General features: G+C 37.9%; 2 protein-coding genes across 2 annotated transcripts; both read right to left on the bottom strand.

Annotated features, from left to right (window-relative positions):
* Positions 1-2,304: 2,304 nt before the first annotated feature.
* On the bottom strand, positions 2,305-4,057 carry LOC104742025 (14-3-3-like protein GF14 phi). The gene is made up of 4 exons (XM_087483580.1): positions 3,275-4,057; positions 3,064-3,186; positions 2,855-2,971; positions 2,305-2,665 (listed from the first exon to the last, which is right to left on the bottom strand). The coding sequence occupies exons 1-4, from the start codon at positions 3,770-3,772 to the stop codon at positions 2,591-2,593; spliced, it is 813 nt and encodes a 270-aa protein (XP_087339706.1). The 5' UTR covers positions 3,773-4,057; the 3' UTR covers positions 2,305-2,590.
* A 9,558-nt stretch (positions 4,058-13,615) lies between these two features.
* On the bottom strand, positions 13,616-14,797 carry LOC104742024 (protein EXORDIUM-like 1). Its single transcript, XM_087483080.1, has one exon. The coding sequence runs from the start codon at positions 14,688-14,690 to the stop codon at positions 13,761-13,763; it is 930 nt and encodes a 309-aa protein (XP_087339206.1). The 5' UTR covers positions 14,691-14,797; the 3' UTR covers positions 13,616-13,760.
* Positions 14,798-14,992: the final 195 nt, after the last annotated feature.

Here is a 14,992-nt window from a genome sequence, read left to right as displayed (position 1 = left end):
ATTTGGACAGTGATCCATTCGGTCCAAAGAAGGACGATGAAGAAGTTCTCGGTCCTGAAGTGCTATACCTCAGTGATATAGGAGCTTTAAAGTTCTTGGCTAGCCACATTAGACCAGACATTTGTTTTGCCGTAAACCTCCTATCAAGATTTAGTTCTTGTCCGACCCAAAGGTACTGGAACGGTATCAATTATATATTGCGTTACCTACAAGGAACGATGGATTTGGGTTTATTTTATACTAACCATAACAAATAAGGTTTAGGTTGTTTTGCTGATATAGGTTATCTATCAGATCCACATAATGCTAGATCTCAAACCGGCTATGTGTTTACACACGGTGGTACAACAATTTCATGGCGTTCAATGAAGCAGACTATTGCGGCCACATCATCTAATCATGCAGAAATTCTGGCTATGCATGAGGCTAGTCGTGAGTGTGTTTGGTTGAGGTCAATGACTCAACACATCAGATCAGATTGTGGAATGGCCAATGACCAGGAACTGACTATCATGTATGAAAAAAACACCGCTTGTATCGCACAGCTCAAGGAAGGTTACATCAAGGGAGATCGGACGAAGCACATTTTGCCTAAGTTCTTCTTCACACATGAACTACAAAAGGCCGATGAAGTTCAAGTGGTACAAGTTTAATCTAGCGACAATTCAGCCGATCTTTTCACCAAGTCATTACCAACGTCAACATTTAGGAAGCTCACGCATCAGATTGGGATGCGTAGACTCAAGGACTTTTCGTGATGCTTAGAACAAGGGGAGTAATACGTGTTGTACTCTTTTTCCTTCATCATGATTTTGTCCCAATGGGTTGTCCTGGTAAGGTTTTAATGAGGCAGCATCTCCAAGCATATTATGATGATCTCTTAGCATTTTTATCTGCACGGTTATATCATTCAAGGGGGAGTGTTGTAAACCATTAAAGATGAATCTCCATAACCGGCCCATACATGTCCAAGTCCACAAGGCCCATTGTCCTACCTTCTCATATTCATTGTCGGTTTAGGATTCCTATTTTATTTAGGGCTTTGTGTACTACTATATATATATACTCTTATTCGATTAAATGAATAACACAAGAGAATACAACTTCTAGTTTCCTTACTTTCATAACAAGGTTAGTTTTTTGGGGACTTACCTCACATGTGCGTTTTCTTCCCTTTTGCTAAACCCAAAATTACACAAGTCATTAGTATAATTTTTGTTGTAATACAAAAAGTTTTGGCCCTCAAAAGCTACAAATGTTTTTTTGGACCATGAGCAGCATTTGCAAACCTTGCTCGCTCTCAGGACCGCGTCTGAAATCTGAATTAACAGTTGTCTTTTGAAAAAAGGCTAATCTTATTCTTTACCTTGTTAATGTTATTCTTTACTCTTTGCTCGATTTATTTGAAAACGATAATTACTTTATCGATAATGATTAGTATCTTTTCATCATAAGAGACAAGAAAAGAAAAAAAAAGTTACAAAATTAGTTGTATTAAAGTCAAACCAACAAAACTAATCATGTTGAGTATGATGATAATGATGACACACTAATAATGTTAGGATGTCATCGAAAAGCATGCTATGGTATGAAAAACATGTCAAAGAGAAGATCCTCATACACAATCACACAACCGATCATTCAAAATTAAAAAAAAAATATTACTTGCATGAACTGTTGACAAAAAAAAGAAGTAATAAACGTCACATATTTTCAAACTTGGATGCATTATCTCAAATTTTATTAATGGGTCTGTCATTCCTGATTTATGTATCGATCATTTTTGTACAAAGCAATTTATGCCAACAAAAAACTCACACATACATGCATATCCACGAGAGTTTCCACTAATCAACCTTGCGTATACAGCACTAAACCGTGTCTTTTGCCACCGACAATTTCAGCTCCGAGCGGTAGCGAGCGGGTTTGTGTTCTCTAGTACCACAATAGGAAAGAAATGGACTGAACTGTGTTTCATACAGTATTAAACAATTTTTGTATCCGTTCAAAGCTAAGACAGTTGCATTTGCAACAATCAGCCGAATTTTTCCAACAGTGTCGTTACCAAAGAAACTCAGAGCTTTCTATGATCATGTATCGTTTGATCATTATGATGATTTAAGAAATGCTCCCTCACCCAAAACATAGTCCCAAAAACCTTTAAAATATTAACTTTCAAAACCCTTTTGGTTGAATGACGAAGGATAGTGAGTTTGCCAGTTCAATCTCAGGAGAAAAGAGATTAAAACAAACCTAAGCAAACACAAAAAACACAGTTGCGAAACATGTGTATAAAGAAGCATCACCGGAAGAATAGCAAACCATTAATAAGAGGAGAATACTGAAGTTCCAGTACAAGGCATAAGCCCGAAATGCAATCAATCTAGAGAAAGAAAAATAAAATAAAATAAAAAACAGATAAAAATCCAGTAGCATCCACGATTAAGAAAAAAGCAAACAAGGACAAGAATTAGACGGCCTTACAAGCTTCGGGATAGCAATAGGAAGATTAAAAAAACAAACCACCAAGCAGAAACATAATTTATCAGATAACTTTAGAATAGAGTGAATAACAAAACAAGTCACAAACTTAGGTCTCCTTCTGTTCTTCAGCAGGCTTTGGTGCTGCTGCTGCTGCTTCTTTGATCTCCTCAGCACCTTCGTCCTAATCAATCATCAAAATTAACACAATTAGACTCATATCAACACAAGGATGGAACATCAATCAGACCTATGATTATCCTAATGCAGAAGTGAACCATCTGATTTCAAAACCTATGATTATCTCTACAGAATGATAACAGAAACAAACCACAATGAACAGTTTCAACGAATGGAAGATGTGTTTAGTTACCTGCATGTCAGAAGTCCACAGAGTAAGGTTGTCACGAAGAAGCTGCATGATCAAGGTACTGTCCTTGTATGACTCCTCGCCTAGAGTATCTAACTCAGCAATGGCTTCATCAAACGCCTGTTATATACATACATCCCAATAAATCAATACACACACATAAAACACAATAGACTCAAAGCCTCAAAACAGATCAGAAACGTTTCCATCACCTGCTTAGCGAGATTACAAGCACGGTCTGGGGAGTTAAGAATCTCATAGTAAAACACAGAGAAGTTCAAAGCCAAACCAAGACGAATCGGGTGCGTTGGAGCCAATTCAGAATTCGCAATATCCTACAAACAAACAAACATAACAAACAGATTCACAAACTATAGATCTAACCAAATTCTAGATTCCAATTTTCAGATCGGAGACTCGCACCTGAGCGGCTTTGTAAGCGGTGAGAGTATGTTCAGCGGAATCTTTCCTCTCTTGACCAGTCTTAAACTCAGCCAAATACCTATGATAATCTCCCTTCATCTTAAGGTAAAAGACCTTAGAATCACCATTAGCAGAAGCTGGAACAAGCCTAGTATCAAGAAGCTTAAGGATACCGTCACAGATTTTGGATAACTCAGATTCAATCTTGCTTCTGTAATCACGGATCGTGGCGACATGGTCATCGTTACCGCGGCTCTCTTCCTTTTGTTCGATTGAAGAGATGATACGCCACGAAGCACGGCGAGCGCCGATTACGTTTTTGTAAGCGACGGAGAGGAGGTTACGTTCCTCGACGGTGAGTTCGTCTTTGTCGACGGCTTCAGCGACTTTCTCCATGAATTCTACCATTTCCTCGTAACGCTCCGCTTGTTCGGCGAGTTTCGCGAGGTAGACGAACTCTTCCCTCGCCGAGGAGGATGATGCTGGTGGTGCCGCCATTAGAGAGATCGGAGATGATGAAACGATTCAGATCTGAGAGAGAGAGAGAGAGAGAAAGATTTGTGTTTTTCTTTTTGTTGTTGTTGGTTGGTGCTGTGAAAAGAGATATTTTTTTTTTGTTTTAATTTGAGTGAGTGGGGAGCGATGATTGCGAAAAGAGAAGGAAGGAGAACCGTTGGATTAAAATGTGTTTTGGAGAAAAAGTACACGGGAATTTTCAACATCTCTTTGCCTTTTCCGATTACTTTTTGGGTTAGTTTTCATTTTCTTTTTCTTTTTTTAAATGTGAAAAAGGTTACTTTTGTTAAATTCTTTGTTATGATAAATTTTCTTAATGGGCCTTTTGGTGCATGTTGGTGTTTTTGTAAATTTCTTCTGACTTAGCAATTTGTTTTTTTTTATATAGTTTTATGAAAAATTTATTTTTACATGGGAATATAGGGAAAAAATGGTAGAATATAGGTTATGTCAAAAATAAAATTTGTTCTTGGAAAATAGAAGTTTAAATAAACAGAGAGTCTAAGTAAACCAAGTTTTCCAAAAGTTTATAATTTCTCTGTTTTCATTTTAGAAAAAAAAAATTAAAAGTTTATAATTTTTCTGTTTCACAAATAGTATCATTTTAGAGAAAAAAATTTTGTTTCACAAAGAGTGTCATTATATATTTCCAATATTTTTAAATACTAAATTCAAAGCATATTTCATTGAATTTAAATCATAAACTACTTATTAAATAGGATCAAACATATATAATTCAAAATTTTCTTAATTTGTGTGAAATTTGTCAAAATAATTTTTTTGTGAAGCAGAGGGAATATCAAACTTTTTAGTAGTTGAGCCTACTGAAAAATGTTTTTGTCTCATGAATTGAAGAAAGGATAGGAGATGATCCTCCATATATGATATATGTACTTCTAGAACCAAAGATATGGTTAGAAATAATTCATTTACATTTTAGTTCTAATACTATTGTCATGTAGTTAATCATTTTAAAAATGGGTTTTCACAATTTAACATTTTAATTTCAAACAGAAAATGTTTCACAACTTAATTAGTAATGTCATGAACGAAGACCACAAAAATCAGTCAGACTAGAGAGAATGATGTTGAGGTAAAGCATTCGAAAATGTAAAGATTGTGTCCAATATGATTTTGCTCGTATCTTTCCAGGAATATTTGTTATGTTGTTTGCTATAAATAGTCCTCTAGACCTTTTCTATCTTAACAAATAAATTTTAGGCCTTTGTCCCGTAATATCATTCTATTAAATGGCCAGTCGTTGATAATTTTACACTTATCAATGGCCTTGGGAGACTCGAGTCTTATAAGTCACATATGTTAAACGTATCGAGAAACACAACATACACAACATACTGATTCATACTTGGAACGCGTCAAGCCAATGTTTCTCTATTCAATTTTATTAACAAAATTTATTTTTTATAAGGATATAATTTTGTCTCGGCCCTTACTTAACATATTCTACCTAATATGATTGATCCCGACTAAGAATGAATTTAAGACTTTTTCTTTTCTATCTAACACAACATCCTGTGTAGATCTAAGAGAAGAAAACCAATCCTCTCTCTTTTTATCTATAAGAGAAGAAAACCAACCCTCTCTTTTTTCCTAATCTAAACTCTCACCAGTGTAGATCTAAGAGAAAGAAAAATAATTCTCTGCGCACTTAATCATCTCCCTGATTAACGTCACAGAGAACTAGGAACACACCTTCTAAGCCTTATTTTTTTGGCTTCGAAGTTTACAACTGTATCAATATTCTAGAGTGCTCAACTTGCCTCGTTACCTACTCCTAGAATATATATACACGATTTGAGAAACCCTAGAAGACGAATCTCCAAGTATCAAGGAATAAGGAAACTGCTTTCCTCAAGCTTATCCTTTCCTTATTTTTTGTAGAGAATATTCTTCATATCTCCAAGTACAATCTCGTCTCTATCTTCAATGCCAAGTCAGCAACCTTCTTAGACACATCATCACATCCACTCACGTCCTGGCACATCAGCTCACACATCCACGTCAACAACTCAGGCGTTTGTGATCTGATGCAGCTTCCTGATTGGCACAACACTCTGTTCGGCACAACGACTTGTTTCTCTCAGAGAGTTGTTCCAGAATCTGCATTTACAATCTCCCCCTTTTTGACTGAGTTTGATGCTCAAGCATCTCTCTAGTTCAACCTGAAAAGACACTCCAACAAACACAAGCCAAAAACAGAACAAGCAACAACTAGACAAAACAACAGTCATTATCTAGCAAAATCAATCAACAGCTTGTTCCAACAGAACTATGATTAAGAACCTAACAATCAGAAACCCCAGCAGGCTGCAGCGGAAACCATGTTTTTAATAGCTCTCTAATCAGACTTAATCAATTGGCATATTCTCCATCATTAACAACCTAAGATCAACCAATTAATCAATTAAGTCTCCCCCATAAACAATTTTTCTCCCCCATAAGTACATAACTCCTTATCACTAGATGGTGATTAGAATTATAAGTACAGAACTTCTTATCACTAGATGGTGATTAGAACTATATCAATAACCAGAACCAGAATCATTCTCCCCCAGCTTGAGTGATCAACTAAGTCAAAAACAGACATATGTATCACAACAGTATACTGAGTTATGGGAATCACTTACCTGCTAACAGTGTTTCGCATTCTTAAGCACTTTGATGATCTGTCTCTTCGCCTATTGAAACAGCTTCATGTTCATAGGCATTTTGACTCTCCTTGCAACCACAACTGGATGTTGGGCAATAGGATGGTGATAGTCGAGAATTCGAACAGCAAGTGGCTCTTTGATCGAATCACAGTGTGGATGAGACCATACACAAGCTTTGCAGGAAAAAACAGCACCTTATGTATCATGTTCTACACTTTCAAATCTTTGCTTCACTGTAGATATCCTTCATTCTTGCATCGAAACCAGTTTCTTTGAACAATTCTACACAGAGTCTTGTTGCCCTTACCTAATCAGATGAGCTAAGCACATATCACTTCTCCAATTCGTCATCTGTAGGGAACTCAAACATATGATCATTTGTTAACTCAACTATCATCAGTCACACATGTCTAATACCAGCCTAGACATTTACTCCACCACAATCTAACAGAGAGTTGATTGTACATGTGAGACTCCAAATCCATAGCTCTTTGAAAAGAGCATTCAATGTCTTGATCAAACCCCTTGGCACTTAACAGATTAGTCCAAGAATCTCATACACCTTTGCTGAAGCAAACACATTCCTGAGAAACTCAACAGTTGCATGCAGCATCATTAAGAGCAAACACAATCGTCCATTTGTTAACACAACATTGTCCAAACATGCATGTATGATGATGACCAGAGCATCACATCTCTGTTGTCCCTGTAGACTCCTGAACCAAGGATCTCATAACAATCTGTTGCCCCTGTCTTATTATCAGGAATGAACTGGTCTCATGTCATCCTTCTGTAGGCTTCAAGAAACTGAAGCATCCACACACTTCTGCATAATCTTCTTTTACCGTAAGATGATATCTTCTCTAGATTCACTTGTAGAAGACAAAACAGACCCTTGCTTTGGAGATAGTGACCCATAGTGAAACTTGTTGAGCATTTTACCATCGATACAGATTACAATATATACGCCAAACAGTTGGTAGACCATAGATACTTGCTTTGTAGCACAGTCCAACTTCCGGTAACAGTCCCTTGCGTCAAATACTTGGATCAAAGATGAAATCAAATGAACACCCACTTGTTGTACAGACATGATAGTCACATAACACCTTACGAGCACAGTCTTCTGTCTAGGAACTCTTATCAGCCTCTGGAAGAGGTAGCTTTATTCCTTTGCATCATAGAACCGACATTATACTCATTTATCGATTGAGACCCAATATCAGTCATTCGATTCGCCTTTAGACACATGATAACTCAGCATCAATCCTCTAAAGCATTTTCACAACCCACATTATTAGATGAACACGCAGCTCTCTGATCCTACTTCCATGATCAATCCATCACTCAAGATGTCAGACCCTTGATCCATTGCTGCTCTCTGGAGTTTACCTCTTAGAAAGTCATGATCAGTCATATGAGCTGAAACAAATAAGCTTAAACCTGAAACACTTAACACACACATCAGTGCACACTTGTTGAAAACATACAAACATTTATCATCAACAATATTTACAATCAGCCTTGTGTTTAAGCAATCAATCATATGAATTTAACTACAAAACATTGATTTTACAACACATTTTTACTTTTCAGCCTTTTTATATACAACCTCAGACATCCAAACATAGTTAATCACAGGAAGTGAGGGAACCAGAAAAGCAATAGACCATTAATAGCACTCTTCTATTAATTTTTTACTTCTTAAAGCAAGAGGCTTTTATACCTTGAGTTATGTTCTGTGATGTGATGTGTGTCAACTAATTGTTATGGACTTCACCAGAAACTACCACAACCTTTTGTGAATCTTCAAGAAACAGCTCTGTGATCAGTGGCTAGTCTTTCGCTCTGGCAAGCCTTTGATTCTCATGGTTCACCATCAACGTGAAGTAGGCAACTGGAATTTCCTTTGGAGAGTGCATTAACAGGAGTGTATCAAGTCCCTTTATTTTATTTATTATTATTATTATTTTTTTTAACTTTGCATGATACACTACCTTAGAGCTTAAATCCAACAGACATGAATGATCTTCACAGTTAATGGTATGAACGATCATCTGCTGAATCTCCTGATTTCTATCAGCGATATCACTTGACTTCTCAACCGCGGATATTTGTGCAATCTCTTGTTATTATTCTTCAGGGCTCTGTTGCAGACGTACCAGCCACATTACTTTTTTTTTTTAAACTTACAAACAACTGGTACTTCTTTCAGTATGGAATGCATAATAATGCCTCTCCTCAGCTCTTTGACCTCCTCCTTGACGAAAAGTTTTACGAGATCCCCAATATGAATTGGCATGACAGGCAGCTGTTTTCCACTGACTTTTGCTTAGACAAAGTGTTGATCTTTTATACATTCTAGGAATTCCATGGTCTGCTCTGATGCATGTCCCTGTATCAGATCAACACAACTCACCGAACATATTAGTTCTCACAAACACCAATGCATTTTCTCAAAAACATGTGTTGATCCAAGTCTAATGGTTTTGTAAACAAATCAACAATTTGCAAATCAGTGCTCTAATGTTCTATTACTATCAGTTTCTCCACAACTACTCTATGAATAAACTGATATTCAGGGTCTTGTAATTTAATTTTAGTATCTAATACATGATCTACAATAATATTAGCAAACAAACAATTATCACACAAAAATTGAAGCATGGTCTAAGAATGTACCGTACGTTGTTCTCAATTGTTTGATCCTCATCAGGTGACTGAACCAGGTTTCCAAGGCATTAACCTTAGATTCAACAATTGAACAATGTACCTTAACAAGCTTCTGAGCGTAGCAGAAGATCAGCTTTGTTCCCAGAAGGCAATAGCCACGAGATCCTTCACGGTGATTCAGAGAGCGATATATCTTCAAGTTTCTGCTAGCTCATTTCGTCAAGATCAACCCTGTGTTGCATGTGCCTTTGAAATACTTGAAAATCCTTTCAGCAGCTTGCATGTGTGATAAGTTACAATTGTCACTAAAACACTCACAGCTTGCAAGAACATAACAGATGATTGGTTTGCTGGTACAACACATCTTCGACTAGTCAGCCCACCGTGCCAGTTACCATTGACACAATCTCTTGAATCATCTTCTAAGATAGAACATTTCAAACTCCCATGGGTGTGGCTTCATCTTCACTTCTTTGTAACTCTCATACACTGATCAAACCTTTGGCATACTCGCATTGGTATATGAATACCTCAAAACCTTGCAGTTGCTCCAAGTAAACAGTCTTCTGAAAGAAGCCATTCCTAGCAATCCTGCTAACATCCATCTGATACAACATGAAGTTATGCACACGGACAATACCTATCAGGTTTCTGATTACCTCGTGTTGAAGTACAGGTGTTGCATCTAGCAAACTCTCCTTAGAGCTTTGTATGACCACTCATGCCTTGTTCTCCACAACTTGTCCATGTTTGTCTCTTTTGTTCTTGAAGACCCACAGACAATTGACTTCGTTCAGCACAATGATTTTATTAGCAAGAGTATGACTACAACGACGTCTATCGACCTAGGTGCCACCTCTATAGCTTCGCTCGTCTGAGATATATCACATTGTTGCAGTTTGAATCCATTTGCAAAGCTCTGACTTGCCACGCCATTAATCTGCCTCCGAACAACTCTGTGTAGTAACAGCAGACACAACTACTCTGCCCTGAATCCTTCCAACAGCTTCTTGATGGATGTGATTCTCATTGTTTCCCGACTGCTGCAGTTTACACTTAACAACAACTAGTTAAAGCACTCCTTTTGAGATCATGTCTCTAGGCATCATAGAACACTGCTGATTAAGCTCTTTTGCTTGTGGATTGTACGACTTCCATATATAACTAATATCCGAGTGCTGACCTTCGACTTGAATATTATGGCGCTCATCAACCGCCTGAAATCCTTTCTCAGTGAAGGTAACCTCTAACTCCTCATCACACACCCAACTGCTGCAATTTAGATTGGTTTTTACACCAACGAAAAGGTAGACAAATTCCAAAGTGGGCTGATCTTTACAACGAGATGCACTTTTGCCTCTAATTTTACCTTCAGCTTCATCTTCAAAAGTGACCATGTTAACTAAGCCTTCTTCAAAGTTGTGTAGCCTTCCTTGATTCACGGTCATGTGCTTTGAGCAACCACTATCAAGAAACCAGTGCTTGAACACAATAGTCTGTCGATCATCAACAGTGTGCGCAACATAACAGGTCATGGCACACTTCTTTATGTTTACTCGCCTATATCTTCAAACATCATTGTGACACTCCTTCAGATGTGTGAGTGGTATAGTACAATCCAGACACCTGAAACAAGCAACTTTGTGGAGGCTCTGACTTGTATAGTAACAATGACATGGTCTTTTGTTCAGATCTTAGACATTCCACAATACCAACAACGACGCAGTTTCCCTCTCAGGTTGTTCACAACAATCGTTTGTTTAGTCTTCTGCAAGTTGAACTCAGACACCCGATCATAATTCTCCTTTTTCTGCAGAATCAGATCCTTAGACAGAGCGATGACTTGTTTCTCAACAGATAAGCCACCCACATCAAACTTAGGCTTCAAAACAGACTTCTGATTCTCATCATCTTCTTTGGCTGAATCAATATCACTCCATGTGAGACAAGGTTTCGTATGACCACACCCTTGACGGTTATAACACTTCAGCACGCTTCTTCTTTCAAGTGCAGAACAATCTGATTGGAAGTGTCCATAACCTTGATAATTAGAACTCTGAGATTCTTTCTCTGCACCAGATCTGGATGATGAAGATTGATACTGACGTTGTAACTCTTCAGCCTTCTGAACTGCTTCTTACTCAGTACTTCCTCATTACCTTGAACAGACGTCTGAGTTTCTACAGTCTTCAGAGTGAATGATTCCTCAGCCTTCTGATCATTCTTTCTCATCTGCAGTTCATCTGTCTGAACTAATTTCACACACGGATGAACCTTCTGCTCACCAAAACTTAAAGCACATTTACCATCAGATTTGTGAGAAAGATATCCATGTGATAAGCTTCTGAGAAATTCCTTGGCAAACTTCTTATCCTTGTATACCTTCTTCACCCTTCTGGTTTCCTTAGAGAAGGCTTCCAAAATATCCCAAGCTTCTTTTGCTGACATACACTCTTGCACCATCGCGAACAGACCCATCGGCAAGCAGCTGAAAATAGTAGATAGCGCATCATCGTTCTGTTTTCCCTTTAACTTCTCCTTAGTTGTCCACAACTTATAGGGCTTTATTACAGTTTCCCCTCTGATGTTCGTAAATTTTGGAAGTGACCATCCATCTTCAACAACAACCAGGCTTTCATATCACGACTCTGTATCATTTGTCTGATTTGTGCTTTCCAATCATCATAATGCTCAGCATCAAGCATCAGCGGATTGTTCTCATCAACGAACTGTTGTGGATTCTCCATACCTCGTCTCAAGATCTCACCTATTGAAAAGATAAACAATTCTTTTATCAGGCGTCTGCTCTGCTACCAATTGTTAAGGTATAGAGAACCACAACACACTGATTCACACTTGGAAAGCGCCAAGCCAACGCTTCTCTATTCAATCTTATTAACAAAATTTATCTTTTACAAGGATACAATTTTGTCTCGGCTCTTACTCAACCTATTCTACCCAATAGGATTGATCCCGACTAAGAATGAATCTAAGACTTTCTCTTTTCTATATAACACAACACCCTGTGTAGATCTAAGAGAAGAAAACCAACACTCTCTATTTTTATCTATAAGAGAAGAAACCAACCCTCTCTCTTTTCTATTTAAACTCTCACCAGTGTAGATCTAAAAGAAAGAAAAACAATTCTCTGCGCACTTAATCACCTCCCTGATTAACGTCACAGAGAACTGGGAACACACCTTCTAAGCCTTATTTTTTTTGGCTTAGAAGTTTACAACTGTATCAATATTCTAGAGTGCTCAACTTGGCTCGTGGCCTACTCCTAGAATATATATACACGATTTGAGAAATCCTAGAAGGCGAATCTCCAAGTATCAAGGGATAAGGAAACTGCTTGCTCCTCAAGCTTATCCTTTCCTTATTTTTTGTAGAGAATATTCTTCATATCTCCAAGTACAATCTCGTTTCTATCTTCAATGCCAAGTCAGCAACCTTCTTCGACACATCATCACATCCACTCACGTCCTGCTACGTCAGCTCACACATCCACATCAGCAACTCAGGTGTTTTTGATCTGATGCAGCTTCCTGATTGGCACAACACTATGTTCGGCACAACGACTTGTTCCTCTCAGGGAATTGTTCTAGAATCTGCATTTACAACATATAAACACATTCTATTTTTTTTTTTCTTTTTTTTGAACTAAATCACATAAACACATTCTTTGTTGGATATATAGTATCTAAAAAAGCTATTATCTTTGTGCGGAGCTGTGGAGCTTGTTGCATCTAAACAGAAGTGAACTTAGCTGCAATAAGGAGTTAACTACAAGACTTTTTTCTTTAGGTCTTTAAAATAATTGTAGTACACTTTTTGCAATTATTTTGATTAAAGGATCTTACTTTTTCCAATTATTGAAAGATTTATAGCTTTTAAACAAATCAAAAGGCCTTTGACTCTTAAATACATATAGACACAGATCCAATAGGATATTTATATGAGTAACTACTCTCTGCGCTTCAGTTTAAGAGGTGTTTTAGAATTTAAATTTGTTTCATTACAAGTACATCCTGTTAGGTTTTCTATTAATTCACACAGAATACATATGGTATATATATCATATATGGTACGATGTATATGTCGAATTGCGTATTCAATTGTTTCTCTTTGACGATTATTATTTAAAGAAGTTCTAAAGCTGATTTCGATGAGGCTTTCCGAACAAAATATTACTTGCCTCCATTAAGTGAGCATTACCCTATTAGACAACAAATATCATATTTGCAACTACTTTTCAAAATTAGTTTTCTTTTTAGGTAAAGTGAACACACATATGCTTTAAAATGTTATTCTTAATGCAAGTGATCATAAATTTAATCAGATTGCAACACTACAATATTTAACTTACGTGTGAATTAGGTTACTTGCCAGTTCATATATATATCTTCGTTTTCGAAGACTCCAAGATTATGGGCGATCGATCGAGCTCTCTACTAAAAACGAATTATGAAATCCGTAGTTAATAATAATAGCAAATCATTTCATTACTAATTCGTGTTACAAAAAGAATAATCAAGTGTATGACCAAAAGAATAGATAAAATATAAACAAAAAATAATCGCATCATCTATAATGTATGTATACTACTAACTAATATAGGTTATTCAAAACAGAGTCGAGCAAGCAGATGTTTTGAGGTCATACAAAGCCGGAAGCAAATATTTCCTCCCATTCAATCCCTTAGCGTTATAACTCCCACCAGTCGTTGCATCCACAAGCAACTCTCCAGCGTAACCAGGATACGAGCCTTTCCCATAGACTCCAGTACAAGCCGATCCAGCCTCAAGCGGTGCCGTTTTAGGGCCTTGGTAATACCCATCTCCGAACGGGTTCGTTGCGGTCCCAGCTAAGAGACTCGCCAAGTTAATCACCATGCCGTCAAGACCCACGTCGTTGTTTGGCGCCACGAGTGGTGAGCTCTGTGGTCCGTAAACCGGCGCGTGGAGCGGCCACGCGCATTGTCCTGGACATTGCGTCTCTGAGTTCCCTACCCATATGTAAGCAAATCTTGACCCTTTCTTGCCTGACCCGGAGCCAGACCCGTGTGACCCACATCGGTTCACGCAAAAGCCTTGGACTACCACGTCAGCTGAGGTCAAGACCACGTTAACTGCATAGCTTTGGCCTCCTTGAGCTGCCAAGGCTTTGAGGTTTCCCTCTGTTAAAGATTTTCCCATTGAGTATCCTTCGTCGAGGATATGTTCTCCGAGGGAGAGAGTGAGTCCACGTGTCTTCGTGGTCTTGCTGACGTGGTAATACTTCTCCACCGTCTTCCACCATGTGGCGACTGATGGGTTTTGAACCATGGAAGATCTCCGGGAAGACGAGAGGGAAGCGACGAAATCGGTGACGATTGCACGCTGCGACGGTTTGAACTTACCATACCAGATTAGGTTGATTGAAACATCTCCGGTAAGGAGAGCTCCTCTGTGGTACTGAAACGAAGTATAGTCTTGCGTTTGGTCCGTCCTCGCTTCTAGACACACGAAGGCAACAGCCAACAATAACAAGCAACCCAATACATAAGATGCCATTTCTGTAATGTATAGTAGCAACAAAACAAAGAGATTAATCGAGTTTTGAGCTAGAAGGTAGTGGTGATGTGTTATGTGTATGAGTTTGTGAGATGAGTTTGTGTTTGTGTTGTATGATGACTGATGAGTTTATATTTTTATAAGAGCAGAAAAGGGTAAAAGGGTAAAGGAGATAGATAGGAACGTAACCAAGATTTTGGTTGACAGTTAGGCAAAGAGCGCGTTTGGAGATTACAGTAAGAAAACAGCTAAGTGTTTTTGGGAAACAGAATTAAAGACAAAAAAATGAAAACCGTGGGAGC

Source organism: Camelina sativa, chromosome 14, assembly GCF_030686135.1.
Source record: "Camelina sativa cultivar CO46 ecotype springtype chromosome 14, ASM3068613v1".
Classification (NCBI taxonomy): Eukaryota; Viridiplantae; Streptophyta; class Magnoliopsida; order Brassicales; family Brassicaceae; genus Camelina; species Camelina sativa.
This window is presented reverse-complemented; position numbering and strand designations above follow the sequence as displayed.